This window comes from Candoia aspera, chromosome 2, assembly GCF_035149785.1.
Source record: "Candoia aspera isolate rCanAsp1 chromosome 2, rCanAsp1.hap2, whole genome shotgun sequence".
Classification (NCBI taxonomy): domain Eukaryota; kingdom Metazoa; phylum Chordata; class Lepidosauria; order Squamata; family Boidae; genus Candoia; species Candoia aspera.
In genome coordinates this window covers 47,806,292-47,827,678 of record NC_086154.1, presented here as the reverse complement: position 1 = coordinate 47,827,678, position 21,387 = coordinate 47,806,292, and the positions used below count along the sequence as shown (strand labels likewise).

Sequence of the window (21,387 nt, the reverse complement as noted above, 5' to 3'; positions counted from 1 at the left end):
CATCAACTATGGCAGACATTTTAATAGAGAACTGCTCTACCCTGCAGAGCAGCCTATTTGTGAAATGTCCAGAAACATATTTTTAGAATACCAAAGGTGCCTATCAATTCAAAAAGACCGATTTAAACCACTATTTGATACATATTTCTATGTATACATTTATACGTATACAAGCAACAGGCAAAAATAGAAAGTTTATCAGAAAAACGGGAGACAGCAATAAATTAACTCTATTTATAAACTATTTAATTGTTTAATGTATTTTAAAAACAAAGCAACGTAAAATACATAAAATTAAAATGTTACAATATAAATACATTAACACCATAAAAAGAGAGAACAAAAAGCTGACCTGTCATCATAAAATAGTAGAAATACTAAATACTGTCCCAAGCTCTTTAGAACTTTAAAGAACAAAATTAACACATTAACATGATGCTTGGTAAATTTGGCAGCTATATTCTACAACACTTTAATTTCCAAACTATGAATATGTTCTCCACTCTCAGCTTTCTCAGTTTTCATCAGTCACAATCCTCTTTTCTCGCTGATTAATATAACAGTCAAGTCCCAGAAAAAAACTTCTTTCTGACATGTTACAGGAATAGCAGAACCATAGTAAAGTTTTTCACATCTTCTCAAAGTTCTTGAATTACTTTTTTTTAAAGACTTTTCGTATTAATGTCAAATTATCATATATGCATCTTTTTATGCTTTCTAAATGTTTAATGTATCAAGTAATTTCCCTTTTAAACATTGTTCCTGTTCTTTAATGTTGAAAAATATTCGTATGTGATATTCCTAATATTCTGAAATGCTACATTATGTATTCCTTCATTTAGAAGAATATCACTATTACTATTAATATGTTTTAATAAATAACTAGCATTAATCTTTTTAAAGCCTTTTGAGTTTGTATTACTATTCTAATAAATGTAATTAACTCTCTGTAGTCATTTGCAACTTGCAATGCCTTTCAGAGTACCCATTTGTCATTAGCTTCCACTTGCCATCTTTGTTTTTTCCGTGTCAGAAGCACCTACCAAGGTGCTTCCGTATTGAAAAGATTTGCCAGTGACGTCACCGTTGCCCAGGGGATGCCTGAGGGGGCTCCTTTCATGTCCCAGTTATTTTTATATATATACTTGCCATCATAAGTTAAATCTTATATATAAGATTTATCTTATATAAGATAGATAGATATATAACATAACATATAACATAAAATAAATTTTATATATATACTTGCCATAATATAAATCCAAAGCAGAAGCCAGCCACATATATCAATAATCTGAAATGTTCTAAGAGAACATTGCTTGCTATATAGCAACCTCCACATTCTTGCAGACGTTGCTGCTGGAATCCCAGTTAATACTGTGAAAATATGCTATATGCCATTTTTTTTAAATTATGTGGCATCAAGTTTGTGTCAACTTCTGGTGACCACACAGAGAGACCTTCTCCAGGACGATCTGCCAACTTGGCCTTCAGATTTTCCAACTGTGCACCCAATGGCACTATAATCAAGTCCATCCACCTTGCTGCTGGTCATCCTCTTTTTCTCTTTCCTTTTACCTTTCCCAGCGAGCTAAATCTTTGCATGTGTCCAAAATACATTTTGAGCCTGGTCATTTGTCCTTGAGTGAGAACTCTGGATTGATTTGTTCAATGATCCATTGATTTGTCTTCTTGGCTATCCAAACTATTTCCAGGAGTTTCCAAATCATTTGCATTTTCAGCTATCAGAGTAGTGTTATCAACAAAGTGCAAGTTATTGATGTTTCTTCCCTCAATTTTAAAGTCCCAGACTTTATTCAGCATATAGGCTGAATAAAAAAGGAGAGAGAGCATACAGCTTTGTGCCTCTCCTTTGTTGCCCTGGAGCCAGTGGGTTTCATTATATTCTGTCTGGACTGTGACTTCCTGTCCTAGGTTTCTCATGAGGAGGAGGAGAACAACTGCTGTTGTTCTGGGATTCTTAAGCACATTCCACAGCCCTTTTTATATTCACTGAAGCATATACTGACTTCTTTGGGGTATTATTTGGCTTTTTCAAATTATCCAGCATAGTTCAGCTATTCCTTGGTATTTTCTAAAACCACCTTCATCATCTGGCATTTCTCTTTTCAGGGTAGGACTCTGATCTGCATTGGATGATCCTAAGCATTATCTGGCTGGTGTGTGAAATTAACGATATTGTACAATAGTTTGCACATCCTGTTAAGTCTTTCTTTGGTATTAATATGTAGACTGACCTCATCCTATCTGCTGGCTACTGGGTCTTCTCTACATCTGCTGGTGAAGTTTGCTAATATCTTTATTTCTTTTTCTTCTGTTGCTTGCCAAATTTATGTGGATATTTCATTAATTCCTGTAGACTTGACAACGACTGGCATTCATCTTCTACTGCTAGAGGCTCTTGTAAATAGGAAGTATCTTCTAAGATATTTTGGATTTGACATCTCTACTGTACAGAATTTTAGTTTACTCCTCCCATCTTTCTTTGTTCTCCTTTGAATCAGTTGCTACCTGTCCACTGGCTTTCCAATTCAAGTTTGGACTCTCCTTCTCAATTCAGAGATCTCTTGGAAAACTTCCCTTGTTTTTCTGCGTTTTTATATTTGAAGTCTTCACAGTTTCATGGCACAGATACCATTTTAGGTTTCCAGGCAGAGATCTGACTGCACATCCAAGCTGCAAACTTGCTTTGCAAGAATAAGCCTAACAAATTCAGACTGAGCAAGATAATATTCTGTATCTACTGAACTTTTAAAAATTATATTCATTTAATCTGGTTTATTTCTCAAATTTATATTCCAACATTTTCATTACTATTAGCTCTCATCCAGGCTATGGACAGCACTAGGTTCCTGTTCAATATTGCTATCATTCTGCTGGATTTGATGTCAAGAAAAAATATAGCTCAGTTTTACCTTATGCCAACTTTCCAACCTTTCTGAGCAGCTTTATGAAGATATTAAGCATGAAATAATTGTGTTTTTTCCCCTAAACCCAGCAAGACTGGGTTTCCCATGTGGTAGTCTAATGAGTTGAGCACTGGATTTTTAAGGCAATACCAATATCAAATCTGGGTATCCAGATTAAACAGGTTCTTAGTAATCATACAACTGTTTTAGTTGCACATCCAACTCCTCCATTATTTTCCCAAAAACGGAGATCTTTAATCAAATAATCATAATATCTTAATTTCTTCATGTTTCAGATTATAGCAAGAAATTATAGTAAAAATATCCAGAAAAAATCAGGTTGTCTACCAAAAAACGAGACAGACTAAAGTAACATTCTGTTACTTTTATAGCTCATCACATTGTATCCAGGGAAGGTGTCACTAGAATTTTGTTGGTTGGCCAAATATTAGCCAATGGCCATTGTAACACATTTTCTGTTTTTTTGTAAAATTGTATCAAGCAGGGTCCACACTATCTAAAATAATTCTACTGGACCACACAACATTAATCACATTGTGAAGAAAACATAAGGCACAATATACTCTAAGTTTAATTGGAGTTTTCTCCATGTGTGTTCTAAGAATTATTGTACTGCTTAATCACTCTAAACCAGGGTTTCTCATCCAGGGTTCCATGGAACCCTAGGGTTCCGGGAGAGGTCACTAGGGGTTCCCTGGGAGATCACAATTTATTTAAAAAAATATTTCGAATTTGGGTAACTTCACATTAAAGACGTTTTATTCTTTATTTTTAGTTTAAGAACACTGTTAACGCACATATACAGACCTACACATGAAACAAATATAAGTTTGTAACTTGTGGCCTATATTTGAGCCTGAATGTGCAGGGATTCCCCGAGGCCTGAAAAATATTTCAAGGGTTCCTCCAGGGTCAAAAGGTTGAGAAAGGCTGCTCTAAACTCTCCATTTGATCCAATCTTTGTAATGAGAATAATTATATGGGTAAATATTGCTGTCCTTAACTTAGAAAAAGTTCTTACCTTCCCTTTCTCCCAAATAAGTTTCTTTAGCCAATACTCGTGATGAGAATTTCTGTGCCAAATTTTCAAAGCTCATTACCATTTCAACATCAAGTTTTTCAGGACTAGTGGTCAAAGAAGAAGAAAATTAAGATTTATTTAACACTTTTAATCACTCTTTTATTTTATTTATTCTAAACTGTTTGGCGTTTTTTTCTTTCATATCCTAAAAACCTGGAACTGTGCAAAAAGCTTAATGGTTGACCAAGGATCAGATTAGGAAAAAAGTTACAGCCAAGTTTAGGTAGAGAATATGAGGGGAGTAACAATCAGTGATCAGCAAGACAAAACGAGGCAACTTGACTATGGGCTGTGCATGCAAGATAAGAAGACTAATAACCACAGATGAACTGGGGACAGAACTACATAGGCCAACTGATCCAGGTAAATTTGGGAATCCTTTTTCTGAGAAGGCAAGGAAACTGGCAGTGGGTGCCTGGGAATCAAAGAGGAAGGTCAGGATCTCAGGAAAGGCATACTGGCTGGTATAGATCATTGGACTAAAGTCTAAGGTAAGCAAGGCCAGCATCATGGAAAGTAATTCACAATTCTGAGAAGTCCCCCCAACCCCAAAGACCAGAATAGTGAGAAGACTGCATATGTAGCCAGTGAGGTATAATGGATTACAGTGTTGAGACTTAGACTGGGAACACTCAGTTTCAAGTCCACCCTTAGAAATGGAAGCTCACTGGGTGACCTTCAGGCCAGCCACAATCTCTCAGCCCTACATACATCTCGTAGGGTTGTTGTGGTGAAAAACTGGGTGCTACCTTGCTTTCCTGGAGAAGTGGGATATAAAACAAAATAAACAAACATGTGGCCCCTGGACTATGGGGAAGCAGCCTGGTGAGGCATCACAGAACAGTATAGACGAGGACTGGGACTTGTACTTAAGGAAGGAGTTGCTCATCAGATTTGTGTCAGTACATGTGCAGCTTCCAGGCCCACCACTGACCGGACTTGCAAGTACATTACTGATTGTTGAGTGTACATCACTTAAGTGTCAACTTCTCCATTTTTATTGATCTTGTATTGTATATTCTCTACAGGGAGCTATTTTTTGGGCAGGATGTGAAATCTACCAGTGTGTATATATGTTTGCTGTAGTATTAAGTTCCTCAGCAAACCCTGTCTTAATAAACTGTTCTTGGATCTTACATACAACCCCAGGAGAAGTGAGACATCGGGAAGCTAGCAAAGCTAGCAAATAAAATTGCTAGTGTTGTGCACAGAACTAGAATGTTCTAGACTTTCAAATTTTTAAATAATCTAGTCTAACTCAGACTTCAGGTGTGGTTTTGAATACTTACAGTTTGCAGGGAAGTGTAGGGCGTTTTTCAGATATCAAAGCAGCGTGGCAGACAAGCTTTCCTTTGTTCAAAAGTTGCCCTTTCCATAAAGCGTAACTTGCCTTATCTACAATAAAAAGGAACAAAAATATTCAAAATACTAAGATGTATTTCTAAGGAAAACTATTTTAATAACTATCAGGGCAATTATATGCAATGTTAAAACATCACTGCTAACAGTATGAATAGACAGTCTTGAATTAAATAACTCACTTGGTAATAACAGATGACCAGGAACATACAGGTAAGTTAGCATAGGAGAGACAAACCTACCATTAGGTTTCAAACCTAACCTCAATTTTAGTTTTTGTACAGACAGGGAAGAAACCTGTTCAGTAAGCTTATTTTTGCTTTTACTGTTGAATGAAAATAATTAAGACTAGTAATATTTACTGTATGTGTTCAATCTATTAAGCGGAAAAATAACTTATCTTTTTATGAGATATTAATATTATTGCTAACAGTAACCTGTAGCATAGGTAGACACAAGGGCATTCCCTGCCCACTTCCAGGTTTTTATCTAAAATGAGACAACATGGTGATGGGCATGAACACAATACTCTCTGTCCACTAAGTAAATGGAATGTCACTTAGTAAACATTTCCTTTCTGTGTTAGTAGAATGAAGGTAGTCATATCCAGATCCTACATGGATCTCTTTCCATGGAAGAAACCAGTACAGGATCTTCTATTTAAGAGCTTTTGTTAAGTGACAGTGTCCATCACTGATGTTTCCTTATCTCATAAAAGTATTCTCCATATGCTGCCTATCACTGCTGCTGTCAAAATGGCCTATCTGAACCACACTCAAACAACTGTTTGGCTGTCAACACTATCCCCCCGGCTCCCCTTTTACTTTACACTTCAAATTCCTGATTCAAAATAATTAGTCTGTCAAGGTGCCTGAATGAACAAAATGATTAAAGCACCAATACCACCTAGACATTATGGGCTTTTATCAGTATAGTATACAAAACAGCCAGAATACAATTCTGGACTATTATCTCCTCCAATTAGTTTTACATTTATTTCTTTTAGACTGTCTCTGAATTATTACTGACAAAACAAAGTAGCATCCATTATGCAGATCCACTTTGGAACTTGCACTGGTATGTCCACCAGAGAGGGTTTTTGTTAGTTCCACGGCTACAGTGCTCAGCATACGCTAATACTTAGAGCAAGCCTGTACAACATGCAGCCCACCAAGCAGTCTTGTGCAGCACACTGATGTTTTTTAAAAAGTAGTAAATTTATAGCCACCACTGCCACTGCCAGCTCCAGCACTTTGCTGCTCTGCTAGCCAAGGAACAGGTGATCGGTGCTTCTGGTATTTTGTCGCGGTGCACAAGGATTTTTAATTTATCAATGTGGCCATTTCCCCTTGACAAGTTGTGCAGGCCTGGCCTACAGTTCAATGTCTCCAGGTACAAAAGTAACATGCATAAGAGCTATGCCATTCTTCAGTTCTTTCTCTTGCTTATATTCCTTATTCATCTGTATTGTAAGATATTTTGCTCCTGTTTCTGATGCATCTGCCTTCCAGTAGATGCTCAAATAATTCTGATTTGAAAGAAAACAAAACCAAATGCTAATTCATGGTATGCTCAATGTCTTATAATGCAGCCACAGATTCTGCTTGACCACATATACAGCCAAGGCTCAGAATCAGACCATTCACTGCACGATTTCTCATCACAAACCAATTAGCAGCCCTATCATTTATTTTCTTGTCACTGAAGAATATATTGGTAAAATGCCTGAGAAAATAATGAATACAGACAATGTTCTTTCTTTCCTGATTGAAAAATTTAGATAAATTAGCATAAATACTGAATACAATGGATTACAAAATATACTTCAAAATGGATGGCTTCCCAGCCAAGTATTCAAAACATCTTAGTGCCATCTTGAGTCTATTTCATTGTTGTTTGAGAAAACACTTACTGAAAACTAAGTATGAACAAACACATGAACTACATTTAAGTTTACATCAGCTGTACATTCTTTTCATCATATATAAAACAGTTGATTCTATAAAGAATATTACTCTTCAAAATTAGATGAGCAATTGGTACACTGAATTTACAAAGAAGGTTCATTGTCTACAGTGGATGAAGAATTTATTAACTGGGTTGCTCCTCCCATTTGCTCAAGTAAACAAGATTAAAAGATTTTTAACGAACACTGGAGTGGGAAAGAGCAACACCCCATTTCCAGTTTACATTCCCACCTAATTCCAGTTCCCAAGGTTTGGTAGAACTGTATTTTATTTTTACCTTTGAAAACAGGGGAAAGTTCAGCACTTTTTCTAGATACTTCTGAGGAACTCTGGGATGGATGGGATAATTGCTCAGACAACTATTTAGATATCCTTGGAGGAACCACCACGTTGTGGCAGCTCTCTCAGTAACCCTCAGCCATCTCAACAGTGTTAAGACATCTAGTCAACTGAAACAGATCCACAGTCTCTGACTCACTTGCATTTATTCCCAATGGACATATAAAACATAAGGAGAAACTACCACCTATGTATAATTATTCCACCAACTTTACATCTCAGGATTAAGACAGAATTTCAAAGCAAAAATAGTAGTAAATCCAAAGAGGCATTTTTATAGGGACAAGGCAGGACAGAGTTTCATTACTCTTCTTAGAGAAAACCAGAACAGTAGGATCAAAAACTGAGTGCTACTAACCCCACGCAAAACCTACTCCCAAATTCTTGTTTTTGGGGCCTGCTTCCTACGCCTCCCTCTGATGGAAACTTGGTGATGAAGATGATTCTGTAAAGGCCTCAATGTTACCTAGGTTCCTTGACAATATGGACATCTCTATGTTCAGTAGGAAAGGCCATAAAATCCTTGGTACAGGGGATGTTATTGCAAATGTTGGCAATTCTGCCTCCTTATATCAAAATGCTAATTGAGACAGACCTCTCCCCTACACAAACAGAGAGGCATGAGCTCTGAGGAAACCAAAAAGTGCCAAAACTTCCTACCCCCTCTTTAGCAGACTTTTTAGTTTGCTGCTTCCTCAGAGTCAAGGTTTGAGAGATCTGATTAGAACACTAAGTCCAATCTAAGAATGGGTTGGGCAGAAAGAGGAAGTTCCCTTCTAGAGAACTCTTCTGACTTTTTTTTTCTTTCTGAGCCCCTAGAGAAGCAGCATGCTGTGTTTTGATTTCAAGGGGCTTCTGGCTCCCTCCCTGGTCCTCAGAAATTATAGGGAAAGTCTAACTGCAATAATAGAGATGGCTAGTTTCTTCAGTTGGTTACAATTAATACATAAGCCATTTGGTAAAAATACCCTCTTTCCTGCCTTTTTTCCTTAAGCCATTTTGCAATGAAGAACAACTTCATAATCAGGCAAATCAAGAAATTTGATGCAAATATTTTTTGTTTCTTTCAAAGTAGTTATGGCCAAAGAGTGCTTCTGGACGTAAAATCAGGAAGCACAATCTTCAAGTTATATCTTAGCAGACACACTCCAAAAAGCAGGAATCTGTAGCCAGGGCAATAATTCAATTTGTTTCTGTTTAGAAATATGATGATTCTTAAAAGAAAAAAAGATAGAATTTTGGAACCTTGTTCCCAAACTCTTCTCCAAAAATGTGTCTGTTCTATAGTTGTCTGATATATTTTTTAAAATTTATTACAAAGTTGATAGTTTCCTCCACTTTTTTACATTTCTGCCTGACTCTATGTCCTAAACAGGCAAAAATAAAACATGATACATTCCAGAGTTCAGCATCTCAAAGTTGATATGTGCCAACCTTGGTGCAATCGCCCTGTAAAATCATTCCAGATTCTTGCAGGTTTTATTTCAGCAGAAACCTGGAATAAAACATTCTGGATTTTCTTTCTGCTAACTGCAAGCAAAGTAGAGTCGCTTGGTAAAATGTCCAGGACACAATGAGTTTGCACTGTGTTCAAAATGAATCACCTTTTCTGTTTTGCATACACTCCTACCATATATAATATTTATTTCAATTTGTATGGCCACCCACTCACTATGCAACTCAAAATAATAAAATGACTTTATATCTGTAGAGGGTTTCAAATATTTATTTCAAATTTTCTTAAGTTTTCCATTTTTTTTCTGGGAGAGTAAATGGGGGAAGATTGAATACTTTTCCATTGTTTTAACATTTCCCAAAATTTCACATTCTAATTGTTTTATTTGCAATCAATTGTAATAAAACTTAAATACAATATAGTGAATATTACTGTGTAGTCATCTATTTAATAATTTTCACCTTCTGTCATATGAGAATTTTTAGGGAACTCAGAGGAAAAGGCTTAGGAGACCATATGTGACCATGGAGTTTGAGACTGTATCTCTGAAATACAATATTCCTATCTGGTATTAAGTGATTTCTTTCTACAATTTAAATCATGCACAGTGAACTCTGGCCTGCAGACCTAATCTAGTTCAATAAACCAGACTATCCCCTTGCCAAGGCATTTATAAGATTAATTCTGCTTTTTACATTTCTCACTTAAGAAGAGCAAAGCACATGTGAAGCTGAATACCAACCAAACCTGCTACTGTTTCTGCAAAAGCACCAGCAAAAAACAGGCTCTACTTTACCTGTATCTGCATCTGTGGGTAGAATAAGGTATCAACAAAGAAACCTTCCTTAATCAGAAGGTGCAAGGAGAGATGTCACAGAAAAATAAATAACATCACAAATCTGGTGTTACTCTGTTAAGCCCTATCCTCCAACAATCTCCAGTTTATTCAGTCAGTTCAATGAATTAGATTTAGCCTTCAAGCCTAATTCAGCTCTCCGTACGTACGTACGTATTTATTTATTATATTTTTCCACTGACCATCTCGAAAACGATTCTGAGCAGCTTATAACAAATTACTACTTGTAATTATTACTTGTTTTTATTTGTATTTTTCAAATTAATGAAAGACTCCTTATTTTATTGAAGTCCCCCAGTTCTGTGAACACAGAGAAGTTCTGTGAAATGTGTCAGCAAAACCCCACTCTGTTTTCCTACCTTTCAACAGAAGAATGTTCTAACAGAAAGCCTTATCTGTGGTAGCCCAGAATACAGACCCATCTTTAAAATTCTTAATAGATTAATTCTAACTAGAAAAGAATTGTTTTATGGAAGATATATATATATATATATAAATAAAAATAAAAATAAAAATAAAAAAATAAAACAGAAGAGCATCCATTCCTTTGTAGAAAGGACATCACACCTACAGGTAGTCCTCACTTAACAACCTCAATTGGGACCAGCAACTCCACTGCTAAGCGGTGCAGTTGTTAAGTGAAACATCACATGACTGCACCTGACTTGTATCAGTTCTGCTGCGGTTAAGCATGATATCACATGACCGCAATTTGCTACTTACTGCTCGCTTCCCCATTGACTTTCCCTGTTGGAAACTGGCTGTGAAGGTCGCAAATGGTGATCACATGACCACAGGACACTGTGACCATCATAAATGCACACCAGTTGTGAAGCACACCAATCACATTTATGTAACTGTGGGGACACTGCAATGGCTTTAAGTTCAAGGAACAGTCATAAATCTACTTTTTCAGCGCTGTCATAAATTCAAATGGTTGCTGAGAGGACTACCCATACACAAATTGATAATACCAACAACTTTATTTAGTAATTCAATTCTTACCAGTATTCTTATCCATATTAGAAGTCTTTGATCTACAAGCAAAATAAATACAATTAGAATTTTAAAAATGCAGACAGTGCATTTTTACTGCATGTAATAAAATCGTGATTTTACAGCATAACTGCATGCAATTTATAGAACAGTTTTTCATATAGAGAAGAATGGAAGGAAGAATGATATTCGGAGCTGTATAGGACTTCAATAGTTCACTGACCATCCACAGCCCTTCAACTTCTTCCATATCTTTCAAAACAATATGGGGGTAGTGGAGGTTTCTTGGTTAAAGCTACTTGTTAAAGCTATGCATTTTTTAACACCGCAGCCAAGTCACCTGCAGGAAAGGACAGTATTTCTTGTTTCTCTGCCAGGCATCAGCTGAAACCAAAACGCTTTCTTCCTACCAGCCTATTAGAAAAGATTAATGAGGGGTCAACCAAATTAACAAGACCACCCCAAAACTGTAAACCTTGAGGATGTCTCAAACTTTCATTCTCCCTTGTTTATTCCCTTCTTGTTGTTGTTGTTATCATCTGCATTTATAATTTATCTTCCATTCGTAAGCTCAGCAAGAATGTTCATTTTTCTTAAATCCGGCTTGTCAGTTGTTGGTCAATTGGTTGCTGCAACAAGTACCTCCCCTAGGCTAAGCAAATAAATAAATAAAATCTAAATGTCCCTCATTAATATCAAAATATATCCAACTTATTATTTCTTAGAATTTCAGCAAAGCAACAAATCCCAAAGGGAAACTATGGAATACACAACAAGAGCATGCATAAAATCCTCTGGATAGTACCACCCCTAATACACAGAATAAATTAATCATGAAGCATTAAATATGTTGATGAAATAAAATGAATTATCTCTTTCACAGGGACGTTCCAAACTAATATTCCAAGAATCTCAACCACTTATCCAGCAAATTTATATAACCTGAACTTCATTAAGCCAAACTGAGGCCACCAGGGATTCTATTAATGGGAAGCTATCTCTCATTTGGTAGCTAAATTATCATTTTACTGCAATTTTAAGTGTCTTCATTTCCCAGGACACGTTAAGGATTATAGTTAGGGTTTTGAAGGCCTCCTGTTTCTATTTCTTGGCCGATAAACTTGTTTATTACATCTTAAATAGTTTGTCAATATTTTGCTGAAGATTTTGAAGTTTGCAGTGTTTCCAACAATTACTTTCTCCCTTAAAATAAAATGCCTTCGTCAATTTCTATGACAAGTAGTCAAAAGGTTTTAATTTTGGCACTGTAAATATGAATCAAGCAATATCTGAAGATCATTGCCATCTGAACCAAAGCCCTGAAATACATTTAACAGCAGCACCTTAACTGATTTGAATTACTGGGGTGGGGCAGAAAAAGAAAGCAACTGAGAATTGTGAGGGAGCCTTTCAGGGTATTCTGTGATCAGAGATTGGGACACACTAAAATACCAGTGGGCTGATGTTAAGCATAGCTAAGGAACATGAAAATAAGCACCATTTTTTTCAGGGAAAAAAAAAAATTAACTTACATATATTTTACCCATAAAAAACCAAAACTGATATTTGAGCCTATTACAATGTTATACCCCAGAAATTATAGAAAGACCAACATTGTCTTCATTTAGTACTAGGCATAAAAGTATCTCTCTCAGATGTATGTTGCAGCTGATATTATTGGCATGATTTGCAGGCTAATGGCTGCAAAAACCTGAATTTGGCTCTTTCCATGTTGTAGAGCAAATTGCTTTTACAGCCGAAGGAAGCTCCAGTTTAGGGAGAATTTAAAACCTACTTGTTTACACAAGTACTACTTGCTGCTTTAACAGAGTGTAAGGGATGTGAATAGCATATAAATGGTTAGATTAAATATAAATCGTATTAAATAATACTTTTAAAAATATAAGTAAAGCCTTCACTCACCTTACTTGAGGCAAGTACTTTTGCATTTTTTCATCCTTGTACAAAAACGATACAACAGCATATGGGCACACATGTCTTGGTCTTTGCCTGATCTCATGAAAGTGATATTCATAGAAATAATACTGGAAACAAATCCATAACAAACAAGTTTGACTTTGCATATATCCACAACTTTGTCTGAAATTTACTGGGTCTCAAACGCAATTAGGTGAAATATAGTTCTAGTTTTGCTGAAATTTACCCCAGTGCTGATATAATAAAAGCAATGTTGGGAACAAAAAACAATTTGCCAAACACATCTCTGTAAAATAATTTAGAAATATGCTCAATTATACAAATTCAGTGGAATCATATATACATACATAGCAATCACACTATAACCTTTAAAGTAAGCAAGATTATTCACAGTGCAGAAAAGGAGTAGGAAATAGTTAAGTCAAAGCCATGAGAAAAGAGAAAATACACCTAAATCTAATTTGCACCAACTCATTTAGTAGACTTTCCATAATTTTATTAATGCAGATGATTCTTGCTTCCACCATATCACTTCATAAATTGTATTTTGTTCTTTGAACGACTCATTTTTCTCTTTTTGAGAATCTATCAGGTCCATTCCCAACCATAACTTTCTTAGTTTTTCCATTCCTTTACACCAATTAACTTTTCCTTCATATATTGTTTTGCAATTCAATCATTCATTCTTTCCAGCCAAGCCACCTGAATATTCTTCATTCGTACTGGTCATTCACCTTTGTATTTGAATTTAGCACCTCAAATTCTTGCCCTTGTCTCTTATTTTCCCACAGACTCTTAATTAACATACTTCCATTGTATGAAACTTATTTTTATGTTTCTCCTGACATACCTAATTCCCATTTCCAAGTAACAAAATGGGTAGAAGTACAATCTTATACACAACTATTTTTCTCATTGATAGACAAACATTATTCCTCACAACAGACCACATACTTTCTACAACCTTTCTATCAACATCTGCATATGATCAAATTTCTTCATCCATTTTCCCATCATTAGTAAACATTTTACCAAGATACACAATTCATCTGCTTGCTAGTTTTTTAGTATGTAAGTTGCAATTCTTCATTCCATTTTTCTGTTAAATGCAACCACTTTGGTCTTTGATACATTAATTTTCAGATCCGTACTCTTCTCACTGCATCTTAAAATCCATTTGCTCCAAATCATTTGAGTTCTCAGCTAGTAACATGGCAGTTTTTGCAAACAAAAAAGTACATACATTCATATTCCCAACCAACACAATTCTAGTGACACCGTAAGATTTCTTTATGCATTTATCCATAAATACAACCGAGTATTGTTTTATTCCTTGTTCAATGTAAAACCATTCACTGAGCACTCAATTTATTCTCAAGCATGTTTTCCTTCCACTATCTGCTGTCAGCACCCAACCTTCAACTTGATAGTCATACAATTTCATAATTCAAGCCTATTCAACTTAATTACCTGCTCTCTTTAAATCAAGATACACTTAAATGTTTGTGAACTCTTGAATTTTCAATACTTCTGCATAAATATTACCTAAAACACCATCTGTTCTCCACACAATTGATTTATTGAGGAAAATTATTCAAAGCTACATATTTGGGTGTAGCAAACGTATGTGAACCTTTGCTTTCAGTAACTGGTGTGCCTCCCACTTGGGCAGCAATAACTGCAACTAAACGTTTCCCATAACTGTTGATCAGTCCTGCACATTGGCTTGGAAGAATTTTAGCCCATTCCTTCTTATAGAACAACTTCAACTCAGGGATGGTGGTAGGCTCCCTCACATGAACTGCCCACCTTCCACAGATTAAGGTCAGGACTTTGACTTGGCCATTCCAAAACATTACTTTTCCTCTGCTTTAACCATTCTTTGATTGTACAGAAGTCGTACTTGTGTTTTGAGTCATTGTCTTGCTCTATGACCCACTTTGTCTTGAGCTTCAGTTCATGGACAGACAGCCTGACATTTTCCTGTAGAATTGGCTGGTAGAATTCATAGTTCTATCAATGATAGCAAGCTGTCCTGGTCCCCAGGCAGCAAAGCAGGCCCAAACCATGATACTGCCACCACCATATTTCATAGGTGGGATAAGGTTCTTATGCTGGAATGCAGTGTTGATTGAAACACCTGATTCTAATTTCCCCTTCAAATAAATTGATAATTCTAAAGGTCCACATACTTTTGTCACACATAAATATGTAGCTTTGGATAATTTTCCTCAATAACTAAATGAATAAATATTTATTTGACTCATTTGTTTAACTGGGTTCTTTTTATTTAGTTTTATTATGTATGGAGAACAGATAATGTTTTAGATCATATTTATGCAGAAATATAGAAAGTTCAAAAGGGTTCACAAACTTTTAAGCACCACTGTACATGTTCCTTCTTCCTCACATTCATACATTTCTCAACAACCTTCTGATGAATAAAGATCTTCACACATATTTCCCAGCATAAAGCCACAGTGTATTTCCCAAATGTTGGCCACTGTCACCTTTGTACCATTTCATAACTCTGCCAAACACTTCCTAGGCAATTTCACAAAATAAAATTTGTGAAATTTGTAGGTTTTACACATTTTTTTTTCCGTTTTCGTAAAATTCTTTTCGTTTTACCTTTCTTTCTGTATTGATTAGTTGTATGTCAGGTGGATTTATTCCATTTCTCAGGCACAGACCCAGGGTTCAATGTATTCCAAGTAGTACAGCTGCTCCATAAGCAACCACATTCAAATTTCAACATTTCTTCAGTTACGCTATCTATACTTGCTGCCTTCCATTTTTCAACATTATTACAGCATCTGACTTCTGCTATCGCCATTCTTTTCTTGGACACTAATATTTACAGAATTAATTTCAATTCCACTCTTTGACATATCACTATCATTCCCATACAAATGTCTAAAATACTTCTTCCAGCATTTTCGCACTTCAGTTTCATCTTAATAATCTCACACATTTATTTTTAATTCCAATCATTCTGTTGCAGGCTCCCTTTTTACCCCCTTTTACCCATTTCCAAAGCAAATTTTAAAAATTTACATCAAAATCACTCAGCATTTTCTCTGCCTCTTTTATTCTTAACCATTCCTTATTCTCTGTATATATGATCTCTTTTTCTCATCTTTATCTTCTGTAGCAATCATTCACTTATATGTACTGTTACTCATTTTCAACCTTTTCACTTCACTGCTGCACAAAGCATCCTTTTTCATACAGTAGTTCCTGTAAGTGTAACTACATATTTGTGTAACGTAATTCTTTTCACTTGGAATTACTGTCCCAAATAGCTTCCACATCTCTTTTCATCTATCCATTTTCCATTCATTTTGTGGGGAAATTATCTTCTAGTAGTTTTTCATACAGGACTCATACTTCTTCATCCTCCAGTCATTCTATCAGCCTCGTTTCTTTCTTCTTTCCTGATCTTTCATGACTGCATTTTCTCAAAACCCACTCTTGATACTACCAAAAAACAGTCTGCTGCACATTTAGAACCTCTCGCAATCTCTGCATCTTTTACTGATTCTCTCAACCTTTTAAAATAAACAATCAAATCATCCTTTTTGAGTTACTCCTTTTCCATGTGTACACTTGAATAGCCTTGCTTAAATCATGCATTCAGAATAAGCAGAACCTTTTCTAAGCAGGTATTCACCAGTCACCATCCTCATTCATTCTCAGATCTCCAAATGGCCCAATAAATTGTCTCAAATTTTTCCCTGAACAGCAATTACTTGGAATGGTGAACAGTTTTCCCCCAAACTCACCTCTTTCATTATCACCTCACTGGAGCATAACACACAATCTACAACCATATGACACCAATCCATATTTTCTGATACATATTTCAACCCTTTCATTCATAAGCAACCCTCCACTTTCACTTCACTTATTCATCGACTTCAGCCCACAAGATCATCCTAACTTTTTTCACATCTATTACATCCTTCCATTTTCTTAGTTTCACATTTATAACTTATCTATTTTTCTTTCATTTCATTTTTGCACTTTACTTTTTACTCTTCTTGCATTCCAAGCTGCAACCTTCCACATGCTATAGTCATCATCAGTTGGGCTCTTCAGTCAACTGAGGCTTTCACATAACACTTTTTAGTAAGACAGAGAAATAGTCTAGATTATGAGACCTAGCTGTATATATGCAACAGTCCCAGCTAACAGAAAGGACAGTATCAATCTATTGTGGCACATTTTTGCCAATATGCCACCAGTACAACCACAGCCCAGTTTTACTCCAAGAACACATGCTATAAAGTCAAGATAAATACTGTAAAGTCAGGATTTCTAATCTATAGGGTACCACACAATCCAACATACTGTTGCCCAAGTCTCACAAATTAGAAGGTACTTTTCTATTACTACATTAAACAATTAGGAAATTAGAGAAAGCATATAAATATTTTCAAATATTATTTTTTACCTGTGTACGTTCATATGCTCTGTAATTACGGCTGGATGTAATTTTGTTTGCAGTTTTTGAAACATGGCATTCATGTTTTGGTGTAGGATCTAATGCATTTTTAACAGCTGAGTCCATTACATTTACTGTCTGGTTATCATATTTATCATATATCGTCTTCATTTTTCCCTAAAATATTAGGAAATGGTTATTAAAATTATACCAGGCACAATGCAAGCTCACAATCTTTTCCATCCTATAAAGTCACACACAACACTATAAAACAGTATAGTTCATTTAATCAGTAAGTCAAAGATGATTCAACTAGATTTCATCTGAAATGGTATTAATACTGTCTAAATCACCAGTGCTCTTTTTAATTGTATGGAATTAAGTTATACATCACTTAATAACTGATGTTTCCAATAGAAGAGGATAAATGTAGCTTAGGGTTGAACTGTGGAGTCCTTGGTGCTCTCTGAGCTTAGCTGGTTGCTTGCATATGTTTAATTACCCAACTAGGGAACATCATCAGTGCTTTTAACAGTTGTTATTATTTCTCCTTAAGACATAAGATGAACCCTTAACAAACTTAAGTGAAATCCAAAAACTTACCTTTATTACTTTAAAAATAATAATATCACCAGTTGCACTAGCATCCAGAGGATTAGCCTGTAACAAGTCAGCATACCTGGAAAGATATACACCTGTAAGATGTGAAAAAAAGTGTGTCAACAAATGACATTTACATAACCATTTTCTTGAAATATATAAGAAATGTCAAAATGGCCATTACCACATAATGTACTTTCAATATAAAGTACAGACATAATCCAATCGTATGTTTCCAATAGCAGAAGCTGTTTCCAATGACAGAATAGTGGTGTATTTGCACTATTTTCTGCATCCCAAGCAAACTAAGTATGTGTGCTAGGAGAGGGAGGGTTATTAATCATCTCTTTAGAGTGGATTTTTAAAGTGTGTTGAAGAATATGAAGACATCTGTCTGTGTTTTAAGAGGACACAAAGGGGGATGTCCTCTTAAAGCACAGACAAATGTCTTCATATTCCTCAACACATTTTCAAAATCCACTCTAAAGTGATGATTAACAACCCTGACACTATATTCTATCCTAAAACATTCCACGAAGCTACTGAAACTCCACCCAAACAAGTAGCAACAGTTACATATTTAATTTAGGAAAAAAAAACTTATTTAGAAAACACATACATATGTCATCCACTTCCTTAATAAGTCTGGAAGTAATCAAATCATTTAATATTTATGTGTGATAAAACCAATTATGAGTCACCAAAGTTTTTTTTATTACTATAAGAATTCTCTTTATGATAAGAGAGAAGTTATTCAGATTAAAGCAGAAAATGAACAAGTCAGGCTGGTAACAAATTCAGAAATTATGGGTAGGTCAGCTGGACAAAGTTGATGTTCTTTGCACCTACACTAAACTTACCATAAGGTTGACTATCCAAGATGGAAAGACAGATAAATATGGTTAAAAATGTATTAATCAGAAATAATACGCCATCTGCCTTATTATTTCTAGTTGCCACATATTTAACAACAAAGAAATTATTTCTAGTTGCCACATATTTAACAACAAAGAAAGACATAGTTACCCATGGAAGGACTGCCAAGAACTGTTATCTTGGAATGGCCCACCAGTAAGCCATTTTCACATATATTTTGCACCTGAAATTAAACATTATTTAATGTACCAAAACCATGCAGTTTTGTCAAACCATAATGATTGACCAATTGCTATAATCATATTAGTCTTTAATATGGGGGGGTTGTTGTTTTGCTACAAACTATCTTTTGAAATAATTTTATTAGGACAGATGGTTTTAGAAAACATACAGTTCCAATTAGTTGCATGTTAACCTTACACAGTACATTTTTAGTTACAGTAATCCCTTGATTTAATGGATGAATGGGGAAAGGATTGTCCTTTTAAGATTAATGTCCATTATATGGTGAAGCAGATTTTTTAAGACCCAAAACACACTCATACCAAAAAAGGGGGTAGGACATTCAAGTCACGGCTGAGGAGCAAGAGCTGCAGGCATTCAAACACCAGCACAATTGAAGGTGTCCCCAGCAACCATAAGCACAGCAGATCGAAATGCTAAAGATTCATCATTCTTATGGTTTGCGAAAGTCACCTTCAATCAAAGTACTGGCACTCAAATGCCTGTGACTTGCATTTCCTCTTGTTCATCAGCTGCAATTCAAATTTCGGTCCATTAAATCCCAAGTCTGGTAAACCAAGATTTACTGTATTAAAGTTCCAGCACTGATTGGCACAGAATGTTTAATAACTTTTAAAATGCTCAAAGAACAAAAATGTCAGAAGCCATCAATGTTTGGATCAAGAGAGTTTGAGGACAACCTCTTTCACCATAATATTACAGAAACAAAATCTTGTCTTTGCACTTGTTAGGCACTCCCAGTATTTTAGTAGTTGCAATGGCAAAGCAAGATAATTAAAACTTCCCTTCATCTTCCTTGTTGGATATTGGAGATGGACATATCTGGCTTTGCCTTCCTGCTTAGTAGTAAGGCAGTGCAAATCCTTCAAAATGGTGCTTTAAAAAGTGTGGGACCACACAAATGCACTCGTTTTCAAATAATGAAAACAGCAGCATCTTCTTCAAGATTTGCACACCTGTTCAGAAGCAGTCTTCAGCTATTTCTATATGCTGAAGTAAAGTGACATGCATATGGAGAGAGCACCCACCAGAACATGGAAAGATGTGGCTGCATTAACAATTAAAAACAAGGGCTTAATTCTACATTACCACATGCTCTAAAACATCTCTTTCAAAGAATCTGCACAGCCCTCGTACTCTGTAGTCACTCCAAGTACAAGCAAACAAACAGCCAACATACTAACCCCTACCTCACAAGCTCCACACAGATAAAAGATGTAGGGGATCATTTTTGCCTCAAAAAATCTCTCACCCTGCTCCAAACTGAAGTGACAAGCAGATTCTGCCTAATTCCATACTTTATTTCAGAGGCACAAACTTACAAAACCTTCCAATGAAGGAAAGGATCATGCAGCAATAAGGTTTTGCCTGGCTGCTACCTATCAATCTTCTGCATCCTCACGTTTATCTTTTATAGAGGCAAGTATATAACATTAACTTCTCAACATTAAGAATTTGCTTAACAACATTCTTCCAGATACGCAGTTCGTTTATTTTCTTTTATGATTCAACTCTGTTGACTTGGGGGAGAAGGCCAACAAGTGATACTTTTGAAGTTACTTCACAAAAATCACATTCTTACCAATGAACGATCAACCTTTAGAAATGCATACGCCTCAGCAAGCTCTTTTTCTGATCTGCCATCTTGTTTCAATTCTTTTCGTTTCTCTATGAACTTTCAAAAGACAAAATATCAATATATTGAACAAAAAATAGCACATTTAAAGTTAATAGTCTACACTAAACCACCATAAATCTTGCAGAAAGGTAAAGAAAGTGACAAAAGATACACATATTTTGGGACTTGAAAAAGTTACTAAAATGCTTATTCAAAATTTACTTTTTAATTGTACATAACATTTGAGTCTTTGTTTAACTATAGCAGACTGAACTCAGGACTGATGAACACAGACATAAAGAAGGTAAGTTAGATTGAAAAGCATGCTTGAATGGAAGGCTGTACATCATTTGCATTTGTAATATGCTATTATTATGTTCTAGTTTTACCTTTATAATAAAGTCTCTTTGATATATAGCCTCTTTTGAGAGGCAAAAGTGGGATAGAAAACATTTCAGAATATATGAAAAAAAATCTGTCCTCTTTGTTACCGAAATGTGGGCATCCTGTCCCCAACATCCCACCCGTAACATTCAGACATTCACCTAAGCAGCATATGCTGTGGAACTGTGATGTAGAGGTACTCCAAGCTTCTGAAAGGAAGGCATGGGGAAGCAAAATACTTTTTTTTGCAAATAAATTGCCATTCTCATGCAACTC

At 35.6% G+C, this 21,387-nt stretch overlaps 1 protein-coding gene across 7 annotated transcripts in view; it reads right to left on the bottom strand.

Annotated features, from left to right (window-relative positions):
• The window catches only part of TASOR (transcription activation suppressor), an 82,084-nt gene that overhangs the window by 52,063 nt on the left and 8,634 nt on the right, over positions 1 to 21,387 (bottom strand). For all 7 annotated transcript variants that reach the window (XR_010067088.1, XM_063291772.1, XM_063291767.1 and 4 more), the window contains exons 3-10: positions 20,692 to 20,784; positions 19,017 to 19,089; positions 17,994 to 18,085; positions 17,400 to 17,567; positions 12,929 to 13,050; positions 11,015 to 11,046; positions 5,322 to 5,427; positions 3,973 to 4,076 (exon numbers count right to left, since the gene is read on the bottom strand). Coding sequence is in view for 6 of the 7 variants with exons in the window: in XM_063291772.1 (XP_063147842.1) it covers positions 3,973 to 4,076; positions 5,322 to 5,427; positions 11,015 to 11,046; positions 12,929 to 13,050; positions 17,400 to 17,567; positions 17,994 to 18,085; positions 19,017 to 19,089; positions 20,692 to 20,784 (790 nt within the window). In the remaining variant the exon portion in view is untranslated. The remainder of the gene's footprint in view (positions 1 to 3,972; positions 4,077 to 5,321; positions 5,428 to 11,014; positions 11,047 to 12,928; positions 13,051 to 17,399; positions 17,568 to 17,993; positions 18,086 to 19,016; positions 19,090 to 20,691; positions 20,785 to 21,387) is intronic.